At 47.9% G+C, this 24217-nt stretch overlaps 2 protein-coding genes across 8 annotated transcripts in view; one reads left to right on the top strand and one right to left on the bottom strand.

The window, feature by feature from the left end:
- Nucleotides 1-865: 865 nt before the first annotated feature.
- Nucleotides 866-11277, bottom strand: SF3A2 (splicing factor 3a subunit 2). 4 transcript variants are annotated; one of them, XM_038384388.2, is made up of 10 exons: nt 11110-11221; nt 10636-10814; nt 9473-9643; nt 7785-7856; nt 6256-6302; nt 4714-4823; nt 3689-3738; nt 3067-3207; nt 2389-2457; nt 866-1352 (listed from the first exon to the last, which is right to left on the bottom strand). In XM_038384388.2, exons 3-10 carry the CDS (start codon nt 9596-9598, stop codon nt 1017-1019), a joined length of 951 nt encoding a protein of 316 aa, XP_038240316.1. In that variant the 5' UTR covers nt 9599-9643; nt 10636-10814; nt 11110-11221; the 3' UTR covers nt 866-1016. The 4 variants fall into 4 exon arrangements, with proteins under 4 accessions (XP_038240316.1, XP_038240315.1, XP_038240319.1 ...); XM_038384387.2 differs by having other exon boundaries at nt 11129-11202; XM_038384391.2 differs by lacking the exon at nt 10636-10814 and having other exon boundaries at nt 11129-11277.
- A 41-nt stretch (nt 11278-11318) lies between these two features.
- PLEKHJ1 (pleckstrin homology domain containing J1) overlaps nt 11319-24217 on the top strand; it is a 92982-nt gene continuing 80083 nt past the window's right edge. Inside the window, exons 1-6 of one of the 4 annotated variants that reach the window (XM_038384313.1) lie at nt 11319-11513; nt 12912-12979; nt 15016-15082; nt 18035-18125; nt 18688-18751; nt 19843-23842. In XM_038384313.1, coding sequence (XP_038240241.1) covers nt 11420-11513; nt 12912-12979; nt 15016-15082; nt 18035-18125; nt 18688-18751; nt 19843-19908 — 450 coding nt within the window. In that variant the 5' untranslated portion in view covers nt 11319-11419 and the 3' untranslated portion in view covers nt 19909-23842. Of the gene's footprint in view, nt 11514-12911; nt 12980-15015; nt 15083-16001; nt 16376-18034; nt 18126-18687; nt 18752-19842; nt 23843-24217 lie in introns of those variants that run through there. The other 3 variants (XR_005290260.2, XM_043502761.1, XM_043502762.1) reach the window with 3 other exon arrangements.

The raw sequence follows: 24217 nt of genomic DNA, 5'->3' as shown, positions 1-24217 counted from the left end.
GTTGAAGTGAGCTGTAGCTCACGAAAGCTTATGCTCAAATAAATTTGTTAGTCTCTAAGGTGCCACAAGTCCTCCTTTTCTTTTTGCGAATACAGACTAACACGGCTGCTACTCTGAAACCTGATGTTTGTGGCTTTGTCCACTTCAAAATTGTACTTTACGCTGACCTTGCCCACAGCTGTCTGACAGAAGCCACGCAAGTTTGCAGACAGAATCACCGTACAGCCTCTGCGCTGGGTATATAAGAGGCAGCAAGAGACAGCCCACAGGGCAAAAATCCATTTCTATCAAGAGTCTGCTGAGACACATATGGCCAGATCCAAACCTAGCAAAACAAGTGCAACTGTACTCCAGTCAATGGAAGCTTAACTGTCACAGAGCAACTCTGAATTTGGAGCACACTGTGCATGCTCATCAGAAGGCCAGTACAAGATTAAATTGTGGAGTGGGTGAGACAGGCAGAGGAAAGTCAGCCATCATGGAATCCCACAAAAGTTTTCCCAGGGCTGGGGGAGGTATCCTAAGCGACAATAGAGCATGGAACAGTTTCCAAAATGCTATGACCCCCTTCCTAAGCAAAAACAACACCGGGAGAAGCATTGTGTTGGAGCTCATGAGACTGAGCTGATGTCACTTCAAGTAGGTTTAATGAATGCATGGTTACTTCAGTTATATAGTTGAGATTTCCTGGGAATTCTATTTATTTTTCCGTTGTTTGGATTATGAACTTCCAATATATACCACTAAGGATAGCAAGGCTGACAATGTTTTCTTATCTACCCATTTTCTTGAGCCCTTTAATGCTACTAATGGGAAAATACAGGCAATGTTCTTGATCCAAAGAAACAGACGTAGATACAGAAAACAACGTAGAAAGCCTTTTAATGAACCTACAGGATTCTGGCAAAGCTATTAGCATATAAAAAGGACAAAGATTTCCCTCTGAGCAAATAACGGTCTGTAATTAAACACGAATCAAAAGGAGTCCACTGGGAAAAGAGTCCAGGAGGAACTTTTCAGTTGGAAGGAGGTGGGGGGGGAATAGTTCCTGGCCCCTCTGTGGGAAGAGGTGGTCTCATCATGGGGGGCAGAGGAGCAGGGGGATGTACCCCAGGAGCTGGTGGCAGCTGAGGTGGTGCTGGGGGCGGTACAGGTCCAGATGGAGGCATGGGTGGCAAGGTCATGCCTCCTGGAGGTGGTGGCGGCGGCGGCATGGAGTCCGGGAGAGGTGGTCGTGGGGGCAAGCCATTCATCAGTGGAGGCGGTGGAGGCCTCTTCACAGCTGGGGGTCCAGGAGGGATGCTCTGGGGAGCTGGGGGCTTCTCCATTTTGAAATGGAACTGAAGGAAAAACTAGGGCAAAAAACAGGGACAGATTCATATCAACAAAACAGCTTGGGAACCTGACGGTGGCTGCCCTGCCATGTTCTCTCCCAGGACCCCAAGAAACATGGTTAACCATCGAAACATTATGCTTAATGCTTTCAGCCCTAGGGTCAGATCACATCATAGTCAGCCTCTCCATCGACAGACAACCCCTGGGCTTGGACCAAACACAGTCCCACTTCTCATTCTAAATACTCCAAAACACCCTCTTTGGGTTCTGAGTAAACACTAAGCGATTAGTGATCAATTTAACATCCAATCTCTATTTAGATCACCCCATCCCTGCTCTACTATGCCCAGCGGTCTCGTGTGTGTGCACGCGCGCACACACACACACACACACACACACACACACACACACACACAGAGTCGCTGGCGCCTGTTAGGGGCAGTGCATGGTGCTATGTATGGGTTCCTTGGGGCTGCGCTGCTGCTAAGTGGAAAGTTCTGCCTCCTGGACTAGCTTCCCCAAAATGCACTTCAACCTAACCTGGAGGGACCCCTTCTATGGGCGAGGAGTTCAGTCTTGATGACCCCTTCAAACCTCCATCTCCCTGCTGAGAATTCCAATAATGGGGCTTACTGAAACTGTGCTTTTGGGTGGTGAACACCTGCCCCTTTAGTAACTCACATGAGCCAAGGAAGTTCACATCACGTGCCAAGGACACATTAGACAAGTTAGAGAGAAAACGGAATTTTGAGCACAGGATCAAGGAAAGAAGAACTTGAGCACGCAATGTCTTTGTGCCCAGTCCTTACGAAACTGGATAAATGTAATCAATCAGCCAGACCCATCACCAAGCATTCAACCCACACTGGAGACTGGAGTTCAGAACCTGGTCTTGCGAGGCTCAGCAGGCCAGCACTGAGGCTCATCACTGAAGGAACATGAAGCATAAGTACTAGTATACTGGTAACCACTGGCCTATGCTCCTTCCCGATCCCACTCCCATTATCTTTTCACTCCCTCTCAAAGAAGTGAGAAAAATGAGTCACCAGCTACCTGTTTGGTTTCTCTGTTCCAGTGGGTCCAAAACTTTCCTTCTGCTTTGTCAATTTCTCTGCTTGGCACCTGTAACAAAAGGAGTAAAGAGCTATTATTAGCACCACCAGATTAGCTCCATGGCCTTTATTTTTTTTTTTTTTTTAGCACTAGAGCTGCAAGATAAACAGCTATTCCTCCAGGCTTTTGTGAGATGTGCTAGTATCAGACCTTAATAGACAGAGGGGAGGAATTAAGTTGCTTTCATATCTGCCAAGGGCAAGTGTATCAACAGAAAACAGCTCCTCTTAACACCTGCAAAAAAGGACTCGGGAGCAAGGCCCAAAGGGCTCCTTTCTGTGCTAGAGGCAGTGAATTCCTCGGCTGCTCAGATGCCCTGATTTCCATGCTCTCAGCCACATGCTGCTGTTGATCCCAAAGGATGGTCCAGCAGTCTGTGCTTGCCCTCCTCTTTCAACACTGCCAACCAAACCCCCCTCATCCACATAGGCTCGATGGAACAGGTCTACCCTGCTCTTTATTCCCACTGTGAGCTCAGCAAATGCAGAGAGTGCATGGGGTGGCAGAGAGACCAATATGTAGAAGGTCAGACTAGGTGATCATGTTGGTTTCTTCTGGCCTTAAAGTCTATGAGACACCTTCCCAATCACTATTAGCCAATAAGTCCTTAAATTGTACCTTGAAAGCAATGGTTTCATAGGGCTCTGCTGCCATCAAAAGGTATTGCCAACGTCTGTCTGGGGGCTCGATCCTTTGCTCATATGCAGACATGAACCGATGCCTAGGCATGATGGTTTCAGCAATCTCTGGGTAATCGATCTGTGGGGTGATATTGTAGCATACTCATTCCTCCCTCCTTTGTGGCAAAACACCCCAAGCTATAAAGAAGGCCAATGCATATCCTTCATATGGAGAAGTTAGTACATTTACTGCTAGTGAAAGAAACCAGCTTGACAGCCTTGGTCATGGGTTCCTCCATTCACCCAAATGATAGTTACAGCATCATCAGGAGTAGTGCCAGCAGTGAAAGTTTCCCCCAGCACTGGTGCCAATTCGCAGTCCTACAGAGACCATCCCTCGGAACAAGAGGGTGATTCAATCTCCAGGGCCCCTTCAATCCTCAGCCCGTCAAGAATAGGATGATGGCTGGTTTTAATCGAGTGGGAACGTGTCTACCAGGAATGGAGCCAAGACCCACAGTGCCAATCGCTCTTTTCTAGTGCGCCCTCCTGGGAACTTCCAGCTGAGCAATTCCTTAACCTAGCATCCCTCTGAGAGATGCTCGTAAATAGTACCTTACCTGGAAGAGGAGGCTCTGTTGGCCCATTTCTGGATCTCTCTGTTTGGTCACTGTAAGAGAACAACGAATGAGTTCAATACAGCAGTGGTTTCAACCTTGAGTCCTCAGACTATGTCTAAGAGGTCCACAAAAGGTTGCCATTACCACAGAACAGTGGTTTTCAATCTGTGGTCCGCAGACTATGTCTAAGATTTTCAAAAGGGGTCTGCACCTCCATTCAAAATTTTTTAGGGGTGCACAAATGAAAAAAAATTGAAAACCACTGCAATACAGTATTGAGGCTGGACTGACGCTAATCCTATTTTAGGAACTGATAGTATTGCAAATAGCACCATTCCAGAGAAATACAACTGCGTGAACATTCAGAGTTTTTTAGTGTTTTTAAATACTCTATGTTATTTGATAGCTTTTAACCCAAAGGGTTAAACTATACATAAAGCACCAGTGAAGTGCAGCCACTTCTGGGGCAGAGGCAGAGAACTGGCACACAGCACACTGCAAAACAAGTAGAGATAGGGGAACACAACATGGAAGAAGCAGAAGGGAAGTTTTGGCCAAGAACACAATGACAAAGCCTCATTTTTAGTGCCATGGGATTTTCTTATTTATTTATTTTAATAAAAATGGGTGGGGCAAAGTTGATACTACAAATCTCACTAGTGACCCTCAGCATTTATGGAAGGAAAGGGGGAGACTTATACTCCGGGGAGCGGCACAATGGTAGGTGGCAGAGGAGAGCCAGATTACATCTGATGTTGTCCACCTCTGCATCGCTGATACTGTAACAGCTGAAAGATCGTGACTACCAACGTATTACTGAACAGATCCTTGTTTGACTGCCAGCTGTAAAGAGTCATTCTATGGGCAAACAAAATAATGCAAAGAGAGAGGGACAAGGGCCTATAATTTGTGACCAGATCTGCTAAAAGGCTTATTTATAATTAATACCCACAGCATTGCATTTCAAGCAAACACCAAAGAGCACCAGATACCCTGATGTAACAGATATGCCAATCACTAGCTACCTTTATAACCTGGTCGTCCAATTTTCACAAACTTTTTCACTTCCACTTTGACTTTTTCTGGTGCAGGTTGGGCAGGGGCTTCTTTAGCTTCCTTGGCCGCGCGGCGAGCCCTGAAATCAGGACAGGAGACGGTCAACATCTAACTACACCTAGGAACGTCATCCTTTCAATTCAGAGTACTCTCTCCAGCCTTGAAACCCTGCCATCCGTCTCTTCCCAACCCTTTCCCTGATGCAGAAAACTACAGCCCATAAGGCTGTGAATTTGAACCCACCACTGCAACAGTGCTGAACTAGGAGCTCCCATGTGCGTCACATTCCACTTAGAACATGAAGCTGCTCCAGCTTTCAGGCTCCTGCCAACTGAATCAAGGGCACTTTTGTTATTTAATTCTGTGGGTGAATTTAGTGCCTGTGAAATTAAGGGCTCACCAGCACTGGCTTGAGAAGGACATACTGAGGGGAGCCCCAACCCCTCTGCATCAAGCTCTTTATTTGCACTAAATTTTATTTACTTATTTATTTTTAAAGAGACAGTATGGTCCAGACCCAGTACTCCACTCCGTCAATCAAGGTCAACTGTGACCCACAGCTTCCCCTTAGCAAAGACTGTCAACTGAGGCCCACTGAATAACCTTAAGCTGCATGTGGTGTCTTGACACATGGATTTAAAGGCTCCGAATATGAAACGGTATTTATCTAAGGATTTAGACACTACAGTAAGGGAGACTGTATGGCACCATTAGCATATTTCTCCTCCCAACACCCCTGCAAGGCAGGGTAGCACAATTTGCATTTTAGAGTTGGAGAACCGAGGCACAGATGCTTGCTCAAGGTTACACCTGAAGTCTGTGGCAGGGCAGGGGATTAAACCTGGTATCCCACATGCCGGGCTAATGCTTTAACCAGTGAGCCACCCTTCTTCTTAGGCTAGCACCCTAAGCCACTTCATTGCTCAGCTCCTTGGAAGTAAGCTTCTAAAACGTCCATCGAACAGCTTATCAAACTTTCACACTCTATGTTCAAATCCCCCACCCTCATGAGCTTTTGCTCACTTTCAGAATGCCCTAAAGAAAGTTATTTTTGTACTCCAGAAGACCCATAACTTGCTTTGTCAGGTCATAGAATTAGACACCATATAGATCACAAACATTCCATGCTTGCTGTTCCTTACAACGTATTTGTATTTTAGTGATGTCATGTACAATGCGTTTGTGTGTAATGGCTTCCCAGATATTCCTCGCCATCAGCAGCAGCCACCTTGTGTTCAGCCACTTTAATCACTCAATACATAAGAATAAGACATGAGACTGAGAATAACTACTTAATGGGCTGCACCCAGGGAAAGAGGGAAGCTTAAAAACCAAACTGGACTGTTTCACCTCCTGCATACAGCAAAACTAATTTTGCTCTCTGATTTCTACTGCAAAACAAATACTCGGGGATGAAGTATTTGTTAAAACTTATACCCAGTACATATTAAAAAGTGACTATGTATTTTAAAATGTCCAGAGACTGAAAAATGCTGCAGTTAAGAACTTACAAATTGGTCTGATGCTTTTTCCCTTGGGTGTGTGCTAAATAGCTTCCCTGCAACAAAACAAGACATAAGAAAATTAAATATGACAGTAAGCTGGAAGGTATCCAGCTGTCACAGATGAGATACTATTGGGAGTTAAACTGTCCTGTGAAGGAAGCTCTAAGAAACGCTGACATTTTAATCCTTACAGCACAAAGGGAAAATTTATTCCTCCTCATAATTGCACTGAGGAACTGGAAAAAAAATTTTTTTTCCCCCAGGGCCTCATCCATCCCTTCCACCAACCCAAATCTCAACCACCAATCCCTTCCTCTCTTACGTGTCCCAACCCTCCACTTCCTTACCTCTCAACCCACAGTCTCGCCCGTTTTCTACTCCCACACACCCAATGGTCAGTTCAGGAACTGGCAGTCGGGTAACAGACCTCACAGGGAATAATGGGGATTTTGACAGTGGGGCAGTACTTTCTCCAGACAAGAGTCTGGATCTACTACTCTCTCCCCATGAAAACCAACCTCAATTCATATAACTATGCTCCTTTCCCTAGCTCTTACAAAGAAACCGTCAAGTTAATTTTCTTTTTTTCCCCCCCTTAAACAAAAAGGCATCTTTAAGGTACTTTTAAACTAGGTAGATTATTAAAAGTGAAATAATATGAAATGGCAAATTTACTTATTTTGTTTCAGTTTCTCAGCAACCACTTTCTAGCTTTCCTGCATTAGCTTTGTGCTGTGCGCATTACAAAACACAGTCTATGTTTTTCAGCCTAATCAAACCTTTCCATCGGCTTTTTTAATTTTTATCTCGTGTATACATTTCTACTGCTCTTAGGTATTGTAAGAACCTTTTGTCACAAAGTGAAATACAGGGACAAGTTCTATCCAATGTCCTCCAAAAAAAAAAAAAAAAATAGCCAGTTTGTAGGAGTCATCCCCTTGGAAATCAGACTATCTCTAAGGGGTTACATCTGAAGACAGCAGAACTGTGTGTCTATTATACTCAACAGCAGAGTAGACAGAAGACCTAAAGACATTCACTCAAGCTTGATGAATGATTGAATTTGACCCACTGGAAGCTTATTCAAATACACACCCAACACAAGAACAGTTTTGATTAATTCAAAGGAAAGTTCTTTTAAAACAGAACTGCTCTGAAGGGGAGTTCACATTAACAAGTAACACTGAGACAGCGTAATATGAAAAGATATTGATTTAGGAAATTCCTGAGAGGTAGCTAACATTTTATTGCTTTGAAGATGGATGCCAGTTTCTGTGCTATTCTTGGATCTGCTCCCAAATAATGTGCATATTTAGGGTCCCCTTAACGACAACCCCATATTTTGTAAGGCAGAAGAATTTGCATTGAATAATGTGTAGAATGTGCACAAAACCAGAGCACCCGATTTACAGCATAAGTTTAAATGTGCTTTACTCTCACTGCCCCCACACACTCTGAATCAAAGTTGCCAGAACCCGATGCACCTCTAGAACAGTGGTTTTCCACTAAGATCAACAGGCAGATGCTCAACTCACCTCATTGTTGTGCAGCGTTAGGCAGAGTTTGCATTCATAAGAACCCAAGTGATTTTTCATAAAATAAGGATCCTAAGGAGAGGATAAGAGAACAAGAACTGAATGAGAGAAGTCAAATGCAAATATCAGCAACCTGCACTACACTGAATTTTCAGACGAAAGGCAATTAGTATACATACAGCAAGATCATTCCTGGACTGGAGAGAGGAATCTTAGACTCATTGATTTCAATTATGAGGCTAACATTCCTTTCAAAAGGATTAAAAAACAATGCATTTGTTAAGCATCAACTGCATGTTTCATGCTGTACAAATGGCAATGGGAAAGTATGGTCCTGCCCGGAAAAGTCTGCAATCAAAGTAGATGTACTGTTTATATGATCAAATGACAGTGTTTCAGTTCAGTCTTTAAAATCCCTCCTAATGAGGAGGGCACGAGAAGTATTTCATTCCCATCCCTAGTTCTCCACTAAGGCCCTGATCCCACAAGCTACTTCCTGGAGGTAGACCTCTGAACATGAACAGAGCTCCGCTGATTTCAATAGGGCGCTGCATGGACAGTCTACCTGCACATCACAACATGCAGAATTGGGGCCCGAATAAGCACTCTACAATGATTTAATGCAAACTATAATAATCTTAATAACCCAGTGCCCGTAAGTGGGATAGTCACTAGAATTCTTATGTCAGGCACCTTCTTTCGCTCTTGCTATTTACTCATTAAACACAGCAGTCAAAGAGGGTCTCCTCCCAGATTTTAGGGAAGGGTAGAAGCAGAAAAACAGAAGTGGAAGAAAGTAGATGGCTTTAAAATGTTTATTCTGTTTACTCAAGACCAAGGACGGAAAGTCTTTGCAGGGAATGCAGCGAGGGAAAAAATAAGAGTGTAATCTGGGCCTCCATCTTTTAAGGTTTTGGTGGAAAATTCTGAAATTTTAGTTGTTCTTCACAACAGGTCAGGAGATCAGAATTCTCTCTCTCTAATCCCTGGTCCAGGATCACCACTTAGAAAAAGACTGTTGGCTCTGGCAGAGTTTTACAGCTCTGAACAAATCACGTCTAGCATCTTTAAGTTGCATCATACTGGACTTTAAAGTCAATGACATTCTGATTACAGTCTTGCATTATTTCCCATCACTTTCAAGACTGACTTGATTTTAGTTTTATATTTTTCAGAAAATGGGAACCCCAGTTTTTGGATCTAACTCTAAGCTTGTGAGGTAACACCCACTGAACAACCAATCAGATCAGAACTAGGAGAGAGCTGGGGTATGGGTGAGAAAGAAAAGAGGGTTATTAGAAAAAATCATGGAACTAATTTTAAAGATCCACTATCATATAATCTGAAAGGCCAATACCTCAGCTTTCCATTGATACACAGGAGTCATATTTAGCCCTAGTAGTCTGAGGGATAATATAGATGAAACTACAACTGATCCTTCAGTCTAATAGTGGGTTCTTTTTTGGTACTGACCTTGGTCTGAATACAGCAAGTCCTGGAATTTGGTACAGTGTAATACTCATTCCCTATGGCCATTTATATATTACTTCTTAAAAGTTGAAATCCATTTTTATTTTAAAATATTTTCCTGATCACCTGTTCAGTTTATGGCAATCCTGTAACACATCTCTTTGGTGAGAGTCAATAGGTCTACTTCTCTTTATGTACATAATGAGATCAAAGTTCACCTTATTGATGTCAATAGTTTCCAAAGCCAGCTGCCGAAGCCTCTCTCTGCGGTCTCGGTTACTTTCCGAAGATGAGGCTACGCCTCCACTCCCAGTTTTACCTCCAGGGCGATGTTGAAAATCCATGATTGGGGCTTTTGCACTTCAAGTGACTTAGGTGAGAAAAGGAGTCTGAGAAAAATAAAGAGTACAATTCACAGTGAGTCTTTATTTAAAGGCTACACCATGTTCCTTCATTGGCAGCTGGATTGCAGAAAGCCCAATGGAAACAGTCACGTGTTGATGGGACTCTGGTTGAATTTCATCCCCTGCCATGTTCAAAGTCCAGATTCCAGAACAGCCTTTGCATAAAGTAGGAACCAATTCTCCTGTTACCAAATTCCCCAAGGTTTGCTAGCAAGCTCTCTCTCACCCAACTTGCCCACTAAGTTTTCCAACCTAATTTCAGCAGCATAAACCCCATGTCTACAAACCGACTCTCATAAGAAGCCCGCTGGCTGCTATGCACCATAGGAAGTGATGCAGGATCAGAATCAGCACCCTCAAACAGCACTAGCACACCTAATACAATGGCTCGATGGGAGCCTTGTGCAATTTCACGGGTGATTTCCTTTTTCTGGCTCCTTTTACATATTTTTCTCCATTTCAAGATTCTGCACTTTTGCCTGAGATATTTAACAGGCTCACAAATCAGGCAAAAGTGTTCGAAAGCTACTAGTTAATTAGCGGGCATATCTACTGACCAGATCTGTGTTGTAAAAGTTGGATACGTAACACAATTTGAAATTCAGCATGGCTACAAATCATTGATTATTTGCAGTAACTACCGTACCTTGCATTGCCACTTCAAGTATTTTACATGTAAAAGAACCAAATGATACAAGAACTAAACAATAAGCAGAAAAATACTGCACATCAACTAAAAGCAAATTGGGGCAGACACCATGTCAGCAGAGGTGTTTGTACATTGCTACTTGAAGCGTCAAAGCACTGGTCCTGAGTGGGGCCTGCACAAGAACATAATAATCCTCATTAAGAGCAGTTTACTGTGAGTAAGTTCATTGGTGCAATGCTAATAATGCTTATTTTTGAGCTGCGGAAGTGGCCACAGCATGCATGTTAAAAGCACAGAGCTAGCTAGGATTTTCAAGCCATATTATCACCTCCGTCTCCGAGGCTCAAATCTGCTCCTGAAGGCAAACCAGGTGCTGCCTCAGCTTTGGAGAGCAGCCCCTGGACTTGAGAAGCATTTTGAAGACAGAGGCTGGACTGTCAGAGGTGCTGAGCGAGCACAGCTGCTGCTGGGGCATGTAGGATTTGGGGCAGGGGCTGCTCATTCCCCCTGAAAAGCAGAAGCGAAACGTGGCCTTTAGTTTTCAGAAGGAAGGACCGACCTCTGCCCCAAATCCCATTCAGCCCCCCCCCCGAGTTCAGCGAGGGGGCAACAAGCCCCCCATGAACGTCCTGCCCGTCCGCCTGCCATGTGGTCTCACGGCCCCTCAGCCCCAACACGGGACTGGGCTCCCTGTCCCAGCACCAGCCGAGACTCAACGGCCTCTCAGAACAGCCCCCCCCGGCCCTCGACCCGCCAACCCAACTCGCCCCCAGACCCCCCCCCCCCGCAGAGGGCAGCTCACGTTCCCCCCCGAGGCCTACGATGTTTCCTCGCCCCAGCGCTCGCGGCTCCTCTCAGGCCCGCCGAAGACCCCCCCCTTCCCCCCGCCTCACTGCGCACGCGCAGCTTTCTGCACGAGCGGACGGGGAAGGCGGCACTTCCGGCTGCGGGGGAAGCGCCTCCGGTTCGCGAGGGGGGCGGGGTCCCGAGAGACAAAAGGCTTCCGGGTTGGGGGGCGGGGCCAGGCGCTTCCGCATTCGGGCGGGGGGGGGGAGGAGGGACCGGGAGCGGCTCGTTTGGCCTCCGCAGGTGCGCGCGGCCGGGGCCGGGGGATGCGCTACAGCGAGCGGGAGCTGCTGTCCCTGTCCCGGCAGCCGGCGGAGAAGGCGGCGGAGATCCTGATGCGGGTGCCCAAGAAGGGGAGCGGTGAGGGCGCGGGGGGGAGCAGGCGCGGGGCCGGGGAGCGGGGCGGGGCTGGGGTTCGGGGGGGGGGCGCAGGGCCGGGGAGTGGGGGGGGAGCAGGAGCCGGGGGGCAGCAGGGCCGGGGAGTGGGGGGGGTGCGGGGCGGGGCTGGAGTTCGGGGGGGGAGCAGGAGTGGGGCCGAGGAGCGGGGGGGGGAGCAGGAGCGGGGCGCAGGGCCAGGGAGCGGGGGGGGGAGCAGGAGCCGGGGGGAGCAGGGCCGGGGAGTGGGGGGGGAGCAGGAGCAGGGCCGGGGAGTGGGGGGGGAGCAGGAGCAGGGCCGGGGAGTGGGGGGGGGGAGCAGGAGCTGGGGGGAGCAGGGCCGGGGAGTGGGGGGGTGCGGGGTGTGGCTGGGGTTCGGGGGGGAGCAGGGCGCAGGGCCGGGGAGTGGGGGGGGAGCAGGAGCCGGGGGGGAGCAGGGCCGGGGAGTGGGGAGGGTGCGGGGCGTGGCTGGGGTTCGGGGGGGTGCGGGGCTGGGGGGGTAGAGGGCGGAATAACCAGAGTAGAATAACCAATAAGCAGAGCCAGGACCAGAGTGGGGGTGGGGGGCCTGATGGGGAAGAGCCAGGGGGTGGGCCAGGACCTGAGGTGTGTTGGGTGAGCCGCAAGGATGGGGGAAGGGGTTGGGGAGACGGGGGGCGCCCGTGGCTGGTGGAAGGGGGCTCTTCCGTGGGGATCAACTTCTCCCACCCAGGAGATGGTTATTAGCCACCCCCCTCCCCCCCCCCCCCGTTGAATCCATCTCTTTACCCTTCCTCCTCCCCAGGCAGCTCCGTTGAGCCCCCTGCACTGTGCATAGCCCTGTGGGGATATCGGGGACCGTGTGGGGGTTTTCTCTAAGAGATGGCGTTTATGCTGGTATCTCCACCCCTGAGTTCTTCTCCTCGCTCCCCATGGTGAGGGGGTGCATGTGGGTGGGCTGCCTCCCTCCACCTTGTAGGTGGCCGCCTTTCTGTGGCGTACCGTGTGCAGCTGGCGGCAGGCATTGGGATCCTGCCAGCTGGAAGCTGCTATGGAAGCCTGCATGATTATAGTTTTATAATTCATCAGTGATGTCCTAGCCAAGGCTGGCAAGTCCGGGATGGACCCAAGATTGCTCGAGGTGTGGTCACCAAAGAGCTGCTTGAGTGAGAATTAAATGCCAGAAGCTGCTTACAATAAGCAGTGGTGATTTAAATTCTAATGGAGCTGCCTCATAGAGTCCATTTAATCTGCAAGGCGGAGATGCAACCTAGCAGCACGTTGCTGTGTACCAGTGAGGGTGGAATGGGCCTGTCGCTTCCCTTCCCTTCCCAAACAGCTCCAGCTCCCTATCCTCCACTTCTGAATTCTCAGACTTCACTTCTGAATGCTCTTCCTTCGCAGTGCTGAAGAAACGCCTTGTGAAGCTTGTTGTCAACTTTCTCTTCTACTTCCGAACAGATGAAGCAGAGGTATGGAAATAACCTGTGGCAAACTGGCTGCATGTGCTGGTTAGAGCTGGTGTCCTAGGAACCTGCCTTATTATTCAATGTGTTTATTACACCCGTGTCTAAGAACCAACCAAGAGTAAAATCCCATTGTGCTGGGCACTGTACTAACACGGAGTAATAGATGGCCCACGCCCTGAAGAACGTACAATTGAAATAATCATGATGTGATGTTCGCTGTTGGTGTTTGACAAACCTTATGAAACCTCTGCTTGGCCTAGGCCTGATAAGTAACCACTGTGCCACCCAACCCTGGCCACTGTGTTTCTGGTTCTATGGTCCAGGGACGATCTCTGAGAAACAATCATTGCCACGCGTTTGTGCAGGACTGCAATTCATTTATGTGAAACTAGTGAGCTGGATTTTAAATTTAAACTAATCCCCTACCAATGGAACTGAGATGCCTTTGTAAACAATACCTGCATCATTGCCTATGTGCCAGACCTGGTAAAAGTAAAAAGAAAATCCTGAAGCAATGTAATAGTTGTGTTTTATTAATATTCCTTACTTGGACCTTTATAAGTCTGGTTGTTAGAGCAGAGGAATTGAGAGCTGAAGACTCCTGTGTTCTGTTCCTGCAAATGAATTGATGCGTGTCCTTGAGCAAGTCATTTGATCTCTCTTTACATTTGTTTCCTCATTGGTGGTAATAAAACCCACTTTATAAAGTGCTTGGATATAAGACGCATGATGAGTGCAGCATGGCATTGTTTCTATGCCACTTAACAGTCTTGAAGACGAGGTTTTCGGGTTGATATTTTTGTAGTTTGTGCCAATCACAAATACATGTGACCCTAAGGGTATGTCTACACTACCTGCTGGATCAGCAGACAGCGATCGATCCAGTGGGGATCGATTTATCACATCTAGTCTAGATGTGATAAATTGACCCCCAAGCGCTCCCCCATCGACTCCTGTGCTCTACCGCTGTGAGAGGCACAGGCGGAGTCGATGGGGGAGCGGCAGCAGTCGACTCACTGTGGTGAAGACACCAGGGTGAGTTGATCTAAGTACGTCAAGTTGCGTAACTTAGATTGATTTTTCTCCCTCCTTCCCCCCCAGTGTAGACCAGGGCTAAGAATCCTTGCACTCTCACTTTTTAGGGTATTTTCTCCTTCTTATCTATCTCCTCTGAGAGTTACAATCATAGGATCTGGCCAAGAAGTTGCCACACTTCACAATCAGTTTTGTTTATACTTAGCTTTGCTCTCTGGTTGCTCATGCCCTATATATATATTATATATGAGTTGCAAATTTTGCTGGTGAAATTCATTTGTTTAAAATAAACTGTTTTAAAATAAATTTCATTGTTTGAATGCACTGACACATTCCATTAGTCTTCTGCAAAGTCTCACGCTTTTTCTTTACCAAACCTAAATTTGGATTTCTGTTTGTCCTGCTGCATCTTTCAGACAAACTTGCTCTGCGGACTTGATTCTGGAGAACAAGAAATAAACTTTTACCTTCATCTCTCTTTGGGCAGATCACTGAGCTGTTTGTTAAAGCACCAAAATGATACTGAGCAAATATAAATGCCCAAAGCACTGTACAAATACTAATCAGCACAAAATATATTTATACAGTGAAGCCTGACTGCTGAGACAAAGAAATTGGCTGCCTAAAGAACACTCCACATTAAACTCACTCAGTTCTATTCAGGTTACGATGCCTTCCCTGAAGTCCATCCCTCAGTAGTTTTTGTGGTTTATCAGTATCTTTGCTTGCTTGAGTTGCTGTGAAAGCCCTGCTATAGCAAACTAAACGTGGGAAACTGTGAAAGAGCTGTGACTATCTAGCTAGTACCAAAGAACTAAAATACCTTAGGAAATGTAGTTTCTGCACTAGCATCTTTTCAGTTGTATCTTTCTCTCATGAATCAGTCACTATGTCCCCCACATTACTCTGTGTTCCCTTTCTCAAGATGATGTCTTGCATGTTTATAGAACTGGCTGAACAATGGGGAGTGGTGTCTTAAACCTTCTCTTTGGGTTTCTTTCTAGCCAATTGGAGCTTTGCTGCTGGAACACTGTAGAATCACCAAAGAAGAGGAGAATGTCTTTTCAATCAGTGAGTTTTGGATAAAGATTCTCATGGATTTCACTCTCCTTAAGATGTGGTGTGTAACTTTTTCCTTCTCAGTCAAGCGGTGGAAGGGCAAGTGTAAACATTTCTGGAGTCAGCTTATGTACCGTATTGTGGGGGGGTGTCAGATCCCAAATGGGGCAGAGGCAGTACTTGAAAGGGGAGACGCTTAAGAAAAATCCTGGGTGTTGTAGGAAGTGGTGTTGGGGATTCAATAGAGGCCCCCTTCCCGCTCTGTACTGCATCATTGCCACTTTGTGGTATAATTACTGCATTTCTGAAGAGGCGGTCTCATGGCTGAGGTGTGAAAACCAAGACCCCTAGCACTTGCGGTCACCGAAGACCCTGTCTCGCGTTTTGTCAGTCAGGACGCTAGCTCTGGTGCCCTGGACAAATTATATATTTGCCTCTTGACTCCCCCTTGTATTATCAATAGGCTTTTCAATAAGAATTTTCAGTTCTTCATTCCCTCTCCTAAGCCGCGATACAGTGATGCTGTGTGCTAAGTAGCTGCTGTGCTCTGTCCCAGAGGTGGCTGCATTCACTGCTAGCTGAAGTGATCCCTGGGTGCAGTTTGTAGAGCTCGGTGGGATAAAAGGAGCTGTGGAAATGTATGAATTGTTAAACACCAGTGGAAGAAATTCTCATCTGGGAAGACTGGATATTGACGCATTGCTGCATCTAGGTTCTTTTTTTCTGGTAAAAATAAAATGAAGAGGCTCAGATAAAGCACTTGTCAGGGCTGTCCTATTCCCGGTACTCCCGCCATGCTGTTTGGCCTTGTGTCGATAGCAGTGGCTCCAGCTGGCTCGTGGCCTGTTGTCCTTTGTAAGCAGCCTTTCATCCAACAAGCAATCATTGTGTAAATGGTATGTGGCAAAAATAACAGGATGTTTCCTCCAAGGCCATCCCCATATCTGTTGGCCTGGCTGTCGGCGCAGCTGTTTCAACGTGCGGAGCCTTCAGTCCCTGCTTGCTGGAATGGAGGCGAACTCCCACGGTCTCCGCTGGACCCTCTTGAAACGGAGTGTGCCTACAGAGAGCTGCCCGGGCACCAGCCTGCCGTCTGAATTCCTGCTGCTCCGGGGCCTTCCCCGCCCCTTCAGCAGTAGCAGTAACCCTGGGACATGAGCTTTCTGCTAAATGGTGCTGGATTGGCAGTCCGAGAGACCGGAGTCTTGTATCCCTTGAATGGGTACAGCAAGGGCACTGCTAGCTTCCCATGCCATCCCAACATGGTGTCTCCTGCTCCGGAAAGATCACCTCCCAGGGCGACAGGTGAATTTACTCAGCCTGCTAACAAAATGGGGCAATTAGTGGTGACTTTTGTGATGTTCACGCTCATCAGATCCATCAAAGCTCACTTCACGTGTACTAATGATGAGCCAGCAGCTCTCACTGCTGTCCTGGGCTGGAGTCTGCCACGTGCTCTGAAGTGACAGATTATTGCAGCCTATTGCCACCCCACTGAGTCATCCAGCCCTTCCCTGCCATCCCACTGGAATGACTGTCACAGACTCCAGCTATCCCAAAGCTCTGCACAGAAGCACGACAGGCTGCAGGTCAGCAACAAAGCAGGCCAAGGTGGCAGTTCCTTCCCTCAGACGTTTGCCTGCACTGCTTCGCATAGAGGGATTTGGTGATGCAATTTGGCTGAGTTATCTCCAAGCTGGAGCCCAGATCTATGTTAATTATATCCTAAAGAACAGAGCTAATTAGTCAAAGGGTCTGATGTGATCTTGATAAAGCATTGAAGTCACACAGGGAGTCGATTTCCACTCTGCAGCAGTGTTAGCTTTTGGAAAAGAGCCAAGAAGGGTCAGTTCCTGTTTCTAGGATAACTTCATCTCATTTCTGCCCCCTTTGTACATGTAATACTCTTTTATATCCTCAGCTTGAGCTCATTAAAGAGCTGGTGGCTCTCTTTGAGAACTGAGGTGTTAGGCTCAGTGTCCTGGTCAAATTCCAACTTGTTCAGCTACATTCTCCCTCGTTACGTTCCCTGCTGAAGCTTTGAGATGTGGTGCTCTTTGCTGTCCCTCCTGAAATTTGGTGTGGTTTAAACAGCTGTCCTGTTCGATCCCAGAGGTGGCTGCATTGCAATGATGCATGAGCTGATTCCTTTGTGTATCCTTCATATAGCTCTGTGGTAGGGTGTCTTTTGAAAGGTACAAATAGATCATAGAATATCAGGGTTGGAAGGGACCTCAGGAGGTCATCTAGTCCAACCCCCTGCTCAAAGCAGGACCAATCCCCAATTTTTGCCACCAGATCCCTAAATGGCCCCCTCAAGGATTGAACTCTCAACCCTGGGTTTACCCGGCCAACACTCAAACCACTGAGCTATCCCTCTCCCTGTGAGCCTGAGCCATTGTAAATGGGCATTAAGGGGGATATGAGCCCCTTTCGCTGGGTCTGTGCCACTTTCGATGGACAGTTGCTGGCAGTGAGCTTTTCCCAGTTGGCTGTTCTGTAACTTTTCCAAGAGAATAAAATGACTGGGGGATTAATGGGCTGTGCCTGTGACAAACCACATTACTGGGTGCTGCTGCCGCTGGCTTTCCTGGGGGGGTTCATGGCAGCTGTGCCCCAAACTGCCCCTTCAGGATTTGAAAGCAACTGACTAAAGCTTTGGTCCCACTGGAAAGTGTGTGACTGGGAGGCTGGGTGTGTCCCTTGCTGAAAGAGGGGAGTGGGGCAGTGTGTCTGAGGCCATGCTACACAAGGGGCTTGAGTGAGGAGATGATGGGGAGAGAAAGGGGGCTGGGGCTTGGTCCTACTAATTTCTGCTAGTGGATCTCCTGCCCTTTTTAAATAAATAAAAGGATAGTTGTGGCCTGGCACAGGCGAAGAGGTTGCTGGTGTTGAGGAACGCAGTGACACCTGCTGGTGGGTGCAGGGAGCGTTTCTCAACCATCCATTCCTTGTCCCCGGCAGGTTTCATTGAGGAGCCGGACAGGAAATACTCCTTTGAATGTGACACTGAGGAGCAATGCCAGGAGTGGATTGAGGCTCTCCGAAGAGCCAGGTAGGGCAGCCGGCTGGGCGGGGGGAACTTCTCCACCATTGCGCTATTCTCGTGTTCTGCAGAACGCAGCTCAGCCCTGGGTGTGCCCCGCTGGACTTGGGGGGAGAAGAGGGAGCTCGCTTGGCAGCAAGCAGCACCAGGAGCTCTCTGCCCAGTGCAGTAGAGACATCTCCTGTACGTCGTTATCTTGGTCACTGAATAGGGAATTGTTCCTGGACCTGGACTGATCCTTCACTTGCTGTTTGGTGGCTTCCCTGATCACAGCCACTGGCACTGCACTAGGAAAACTGCCAGCTAAGCTCTGTGGAGAGACGACTATAGGAAGCCACAAGGCGCATTCGCTCTGTTGACAAGGCTGGGACGGTGGCTGTGGCCAATGGTCCTTTGCAGTGGCCTGTGGGGGAAAATGCCCACTGGCCATCTAGCATAAAGTCTGCCCCATGCCCCACGAGCACTGCTGCAAGAATGTGCGCTGGTGCTAGAGCTGAGACCTTCTGTAGGGCTCTGAGCAGCATGTGAAATACATCCCCTCGATTCAGCTAATCACTCCCTGTCCTCACAGCTACGAGTTCATGAGAAGAAGTTTGATTTTCTATCGGAATGAGATTCAGAAGATGACCGGGAAGGTGAGTGTCTGATTTATCATCCACTAGCCCCTTGCCTTCCATTAAGGCCAGGAACAGTCAGTCCCTAGGGAGAGGTGGGGGGGTTGCTGCCTGGTTTATACCAGGAGAGAATTGGAGCAACCAGAACCATGGGAGGTTGTTGTTGTTCTGCACCCCCCCCCCTCCCGCCGGGGCTTGTTGCAGCCTATGGGAAAGAGCAACCCCTTAATAACTTAGTTCTTGAAACCATCAGTGTCAGGGCTTCCAGTCGGTTTTAAGGAACCTGCCTGCACCCAAGGGTTGCTGTACAGACTGCTGCAGCAATGGCCCATTTAACTTCATGCCTGCTGCTGGGGAACCTCCAGTGCAGGTCAGGTTAGAGCCTGCTCAGTGCAGTGGCACTGGTGTATGGGGGTGGCTGGGACTCTGTCTTTCAGGTGCTTGGTACTTGAGTAAAGTACCTGCCTATGCAATGCAAAGTGCTTATAGCTTGTCACGTCTTCTATGGGGCTTGCTGTGAAGCAGGGGTGTAATTGGCCTGATGCCCAGTTCTCATCTGGCAGAGCTCTTACTAATTTAACACTGATTAATGAATGTTTGAACCTGGCAAAATCAGGCAAGGGCTATGTAAGATCCCCTTCTGCCTGTGCACTCATGGGCTTCCCCACCTCTGCCCTGCTCCTGCTTTCTGATGGAGAGACCAGCAAGCCTTAGGGTGATCGTGTGACACCAGCACGCACGCTTCTGTGCTAGGATGGCTAAAAAAATGGCTCCCATAACTGTCTCACAGCCTCCAAAGGCTGAGGGACTGTTCTTTGCCACACTCCCCATTCCCACCACCCTGTGTTTCCTGCTTTGACTAGGAATCAACACTCAGGCTAGAAGTTAATTTGACCATAATTGAATGCCCAGGCCTTAAGTAAAGGAATGGCTCTGGCTATATAATCTCGTATGCTGCAGCTTGTCCCCGTGTACTGCAGCCTTGTGAGGCAGCCCCGCCCTATAAGGGGAGGCATTGAGATCAGCCGGGGCAAACCTCCCTTGAATTGTGCGGGAAAGGCAGGATGGGTGCTTTGCTCCCCCTTACTTACGGGCATGTGCTCTCGCTGCAGGACCCCCTGGAGCAGTACGGAATCTCCGAGGAAGCCCGATTCCAGCTGGGAACACGCAAGCTATAGCCTGGCAGCCTCTGCCCCCACCCACCCCGGTGGGGCTTAATGGGCATTCAGCCACCTCGGGGGGGGGGGGGGGGGAGGGCGGAAGTGAAAACACCAACCCCCTGTTGGGGGGGGGGGAGCTTCTGGGACCAAGTGACTTACTTATGGGCCAGATAACTTGTATGTCTTTTTTTTTTTTTTAACGGATTCATTGCACACTCCCCTTCCTGTTTGTCTTCAGCCCCTCCGAGCTCCCATCTCCCCGCAGCAAGAGTCTTAACTGGCCATTGCTGTGTCAGCTTTAACTTGATGGACCATAAAACTGCTAGGCTGAGGGACTTATGGGCTGCCCGTTACTCACTAGATGCTTGCCCCTAGGGCCACTGAAAGCCCCCATTAAGAGTCTCAGGGGATCAGCTATGATGCTGATGTGGAAACCTGGCTGCACTTGTCCTGGTGGGAGCAGCCCAGTGGTCTTCCAGCATGTGGTGCTATTATAAGGCAGGGATGATCTGGGGTAGAGGGCCAGTGTCTGTTTTATGCCAAAAACATGCCAGAAGTGGCAGCATTTCTGCTGGGAATGGCCTCAGGGCTTTGGCCATCCAGCTCTGCAGGCAGCCTGCTGCGCCCCTTGGTGGCTGGAGTTTGTCACCTGGGTGCCCTGAGCCAGCTGATGCTTTGCTGGCTTTTGCAAAATTGGCTAATCTCAAGGGGAGGAGGAGGGTCTTTTAAGGGGGTGGGGTTCTTTTTTTGGCTGATAGCATTCCTTTGCTCATAGTGGTGGGGTTGGCCTTGAAATGCCAGACTCACCCCTCTCCCTCACTTAACTCTGTCGGGCTCACTCTAGCTACTAGATCTGTACTGGACACTGTTCAGCTACTTAAGGTAGATGCAGGGAGCAGCTGTTTCAGGTAAGGGAAGCCCTCCTCTGTTATGGATTGCTACCCCCAAATGGAGGGAGGAGGAACTGGCCCTTACTCTAAACAGGGTTAACTTATGTGACTGCTGGTGCTCCTGCCCCCCTCCCTAGCTGTTGCTGCTCCAGCTGACAGTGTAGCTGTAGGCGGCAGTGTCTTCATTTCTTTATACATACCTACAGCAGCAGCGACTGCATGATGACATCTACGCAGGGTGACTGGGGCCCGTTTCAGCTTAACACTGTTACTAAGGTCTAATTTTGAACTAATGCAGATGAATCCAGCTACCACGAGCCACCCTACAGCATCTTTAAAATGCACTTCCAAGTTCCTGCATGGGGTGGGGGTGTGGCTCTCACACCAGTGCCCAGGAGTGAGCAAAGCAAGGGTTTGAAAGAAACCTGCAGTGAGGCAGTCTAAACCAAACTCCTCCCCCTGACCTTGAGAGCAAGCTGTGGTTCTTAGTGGCATTATTCCCTTGCCTGGGGGGGTGCTGTACAGTCATTGGCTTCCCAGAGCAGGCAGCCTACTGTGGGGCTAGCAAAAACAGCTGGGTGGATGCTGCTGTAGTCCCCTTTACTGGAGGCAGTGTGAGAGGTAGAACTGTGGGGGGGTAGAACCACATCTTGTCCATGCTGAGCTGGGAGACAGGGTCCCACAGCATGAAGAATAGCTGTACAGGGCTACTTCAGGCTTTATTCCATATACAACACCCCTCATCTGTTTCTGCAGCTTCCCTCATCCTTAGGAGTTTGAGCAGAAAAGATCAAAGCAATCCACAATGATTTTTGGAGGGCTGGGAGACCTGATCTAATTTTTTCTTAAAGTGCTTCTCCCCAAAGCAGCTGCAAGGGGAGGCCCTAGCTGCAGGCAGCCTTCTCCCTCAATGGCTTTCGTCCTCAATAACCTAGCAGGGACCAGCATTTTCCCCCTAGCACCTCTGTGGAGATTCCCTTTGGATGGAAACAAAAGGCCACCTTCTTTAACTGCTGTAAGTCTACCAGTAGAGAAGTTACAGCCTGGCATGAGTTCTGTGGTAGGGCTCTTGGCTAGAGCTACACGGCTTAGCCTCTTGCCAGCCTTGAACCTGCTGACTTAGCAGTACCGAGTCTGTTAACACAAACCAACGTAAGTGCATAGGGACAAACCCTCAAGCTAAGAGGCAGCTTTTTACTGCAGGATGCAATTGTTTCAGGCATGTACTGCTCTTACTTAGGAGACTCCCAAGGAGGAAATAATTGGGGTTTAGAACATTAGTTGAGGCTCATTGTTTTAGTACAAGACATCAGCTACAACATTTTACTATCTCCAGTAGAGATAGGGGGGGGGCCCTGCCCACCTCTGCACCAGGACCACGTGTGTTCAATGGAGGCTGTTGCTAGTAGCTTCTACATGCAGCTCTAGGACTCGGCGGATGAGCCCTGTACAAAGAGGATGTAGTAGACGAGTTTAACTGATGTTTTGTCCTGTCCACATGGAATGCTATTGGAGAGCAGCCTGCAGCTGGGTGATGGAAGTTGTACCTCCACTTTGTGGCTCACTCTGGGGCTTAGTGGTGAACCTCTGGCTGGTAAGAGTGGGGGAGCCCCTGGAACACCTTGGGAGCCCAGCCATGCCTTCCTCTTCATTGCCCCAGGAGGCAGCAAGAGAGGATTAGGCAAGAGCACACTAGAGCTTATGCTTTAGAGAACATGACCTCAGCTGCCTCTATATTGCTTTTGCTGGTGGCCTGAGGTAGAACAGAACACAGATCCATGGTTTTGGTACTGAGCCTAGCACTCCCCTTTCAGAGTAAGGATGAGGTTTGTTCAAATATGGCTCTCGCTATCTGGGGGCTGCTAAAGTTTCCAAGTAGGCTCAGTTCTAGCAGCTGTCTCATTGCTGCAGTTAAAGTCTTTGCCCACTTTCACCGAAGCTGAGGCAAAGGCTCCATATCAACTGACCTAGGAAATGGTGTTTAAGAGGGTGCTTTGAACTCTGTCGTAAGGGTTATGCTCCCATCCCCCCTGTCAGCAGCTAGATAGGAAGAATTGTATTCCCACTATCTTGTCTCCTGTAAGTCGGCTAAGACAACTCAGCCTAAGCCAGGAGCAGGCTTTTTATTAACCCCATAACATTAGTACATCACATTATGGAAGCTGGAGCTTTTTTTAGCTAGGAGAAAGCTGGGAAATGCAAGTTTCATACCAAATAAACCAATCTGAATTAGGGAAAAGATTACACCCAGTATCTCTCTCTCGTGTTCAAACCCTGTTTGATTGTTCAGCCAGCTTGCAATTGCCTTTAGAATCAGCGTTGCTTAGTACGCTGGCTGACTCAATTCTCAATGTTTGTTTTACTGGACTGTCCCTTGATGCCCTACGGTCACCTTACCTGAGAAATCTTTCACAATATTTAAAATCCTGGCAGGTGGCCATTTGAACATAGCTCATGACAGCTAAGATTTCAGAACTGGAGAACTGGTTACTTAGACCACTCAAACTACTGTATAACTATTCCCTCTTTTGCCTTCCCTGTACAAAAACACTAGCTTTTTCTTGTTACCCTTTCAAAGGGCAGACCTTAAGCTTAGTTATCATTGCACACTGTATAGAAATGGGCATTTTGTTGGGGGGGGGGTATATTAGGTGAGCAAGGAACATCTCCAGCTATTTGCTTAGATTAGGAGGTACGTAAATTTCACTTTCATTATGTAATTGAATGTATGAAGACATGCTGTGAATAGTTATGAGCATAGGTGCCCAGTAACTCAAAACTAGCTTTACATTTCAGGATTAATGGGAAACTGGTTTAGGAATCTGTTATTACTGGTCATTTATATGCAGAAGTTTATTATCTGTTCAGGTTCATTTTTGTGGTTAGTTGCTCTAACAAAAGTACTATATACTGATGCTGTTCATAGGTTGTACAATCAATGTTTTAAATAAACCTTTCATTGTTTTAACCTGGGTGTAAATTGCAGCTGCTGTGTAAGAATCCCATGTGCATTTTCTTCAAAAAGAAAGGTTTAAAGTGGAATAAAAGTTTCAATCAGTAAAGGTTTGGATTTTCCTTCGTACCTAAGCTCCCTTGACTTTCAGTGGGATTTGTGCTCTTAGGAAACACCTACCCTAATGTTTGCCCACACTGAACTCAAAATGATATGACCCTTTGGACAGGAAGGAAGCAAACAGCAGATCAAAGGTGTAATTGTCAGAGTCAATAGAAAGACTAAACTAGCTTAAAGCATCACCCTTGTTACCCATGTCTGAGCCAGAATGGTTGGCTGCAGCAGTGGGGCTGAAATGGGTATGGCAGATCCCCTTGTGAAAATCAACAGCAGCTGCCAGGAGTAGGGCAGTTAGGTAGGAGATTCCTAGTGGGACTGTAACAGCAGAGATCCCATAGCAGGAGCAGCAGCCAATATTATCCCC

The sequence above is a fragment of the Dermochelys coriacea genome, chromosome 25 (assembly GCF_009764565.3).
Source record: "Dermochelys coriacea isolate rDerCor1 chromosome 25, rDerCor1.pri.v4, whole genome shotgun sequence".
NCBI lineage: Eukaryota > Metazoa > Chordata > Testudines > Dermochelyidae > Dermochelys > Dermochelys coriacea.
The sequence above is the reverse complement of the archived record's forward strand: the minus strand, read 5'-3'. Positions and strand labels throughout refer to the sequence as shown.

Excerpts from the sequence above, each read along its gene's own strand:
- SF3A2 (XM_038384391.2), bottom strand. The coding sequence starts at position 9,598 with ATGGATTTTCAACATCGCCCTGGAGGTAAAACTGGGAGTGGAGGCGTA. Across the intron at positions 3,739-4,713 it reads TGGACGACCAGGTTATAAAG|TGACCAAACAGAGAGATCCA; the intron begins GTAGCTAGTGAT and ends GTTCTCTTACAG. Across the intron at positions 1,353-2,388 it reads GGAACAGAGAAACCAAACAG|TTTTTCCTTCAGTTCCATTT; the intron begins GTAGCTGGTGAC and ends TTTTTGCCCTAG.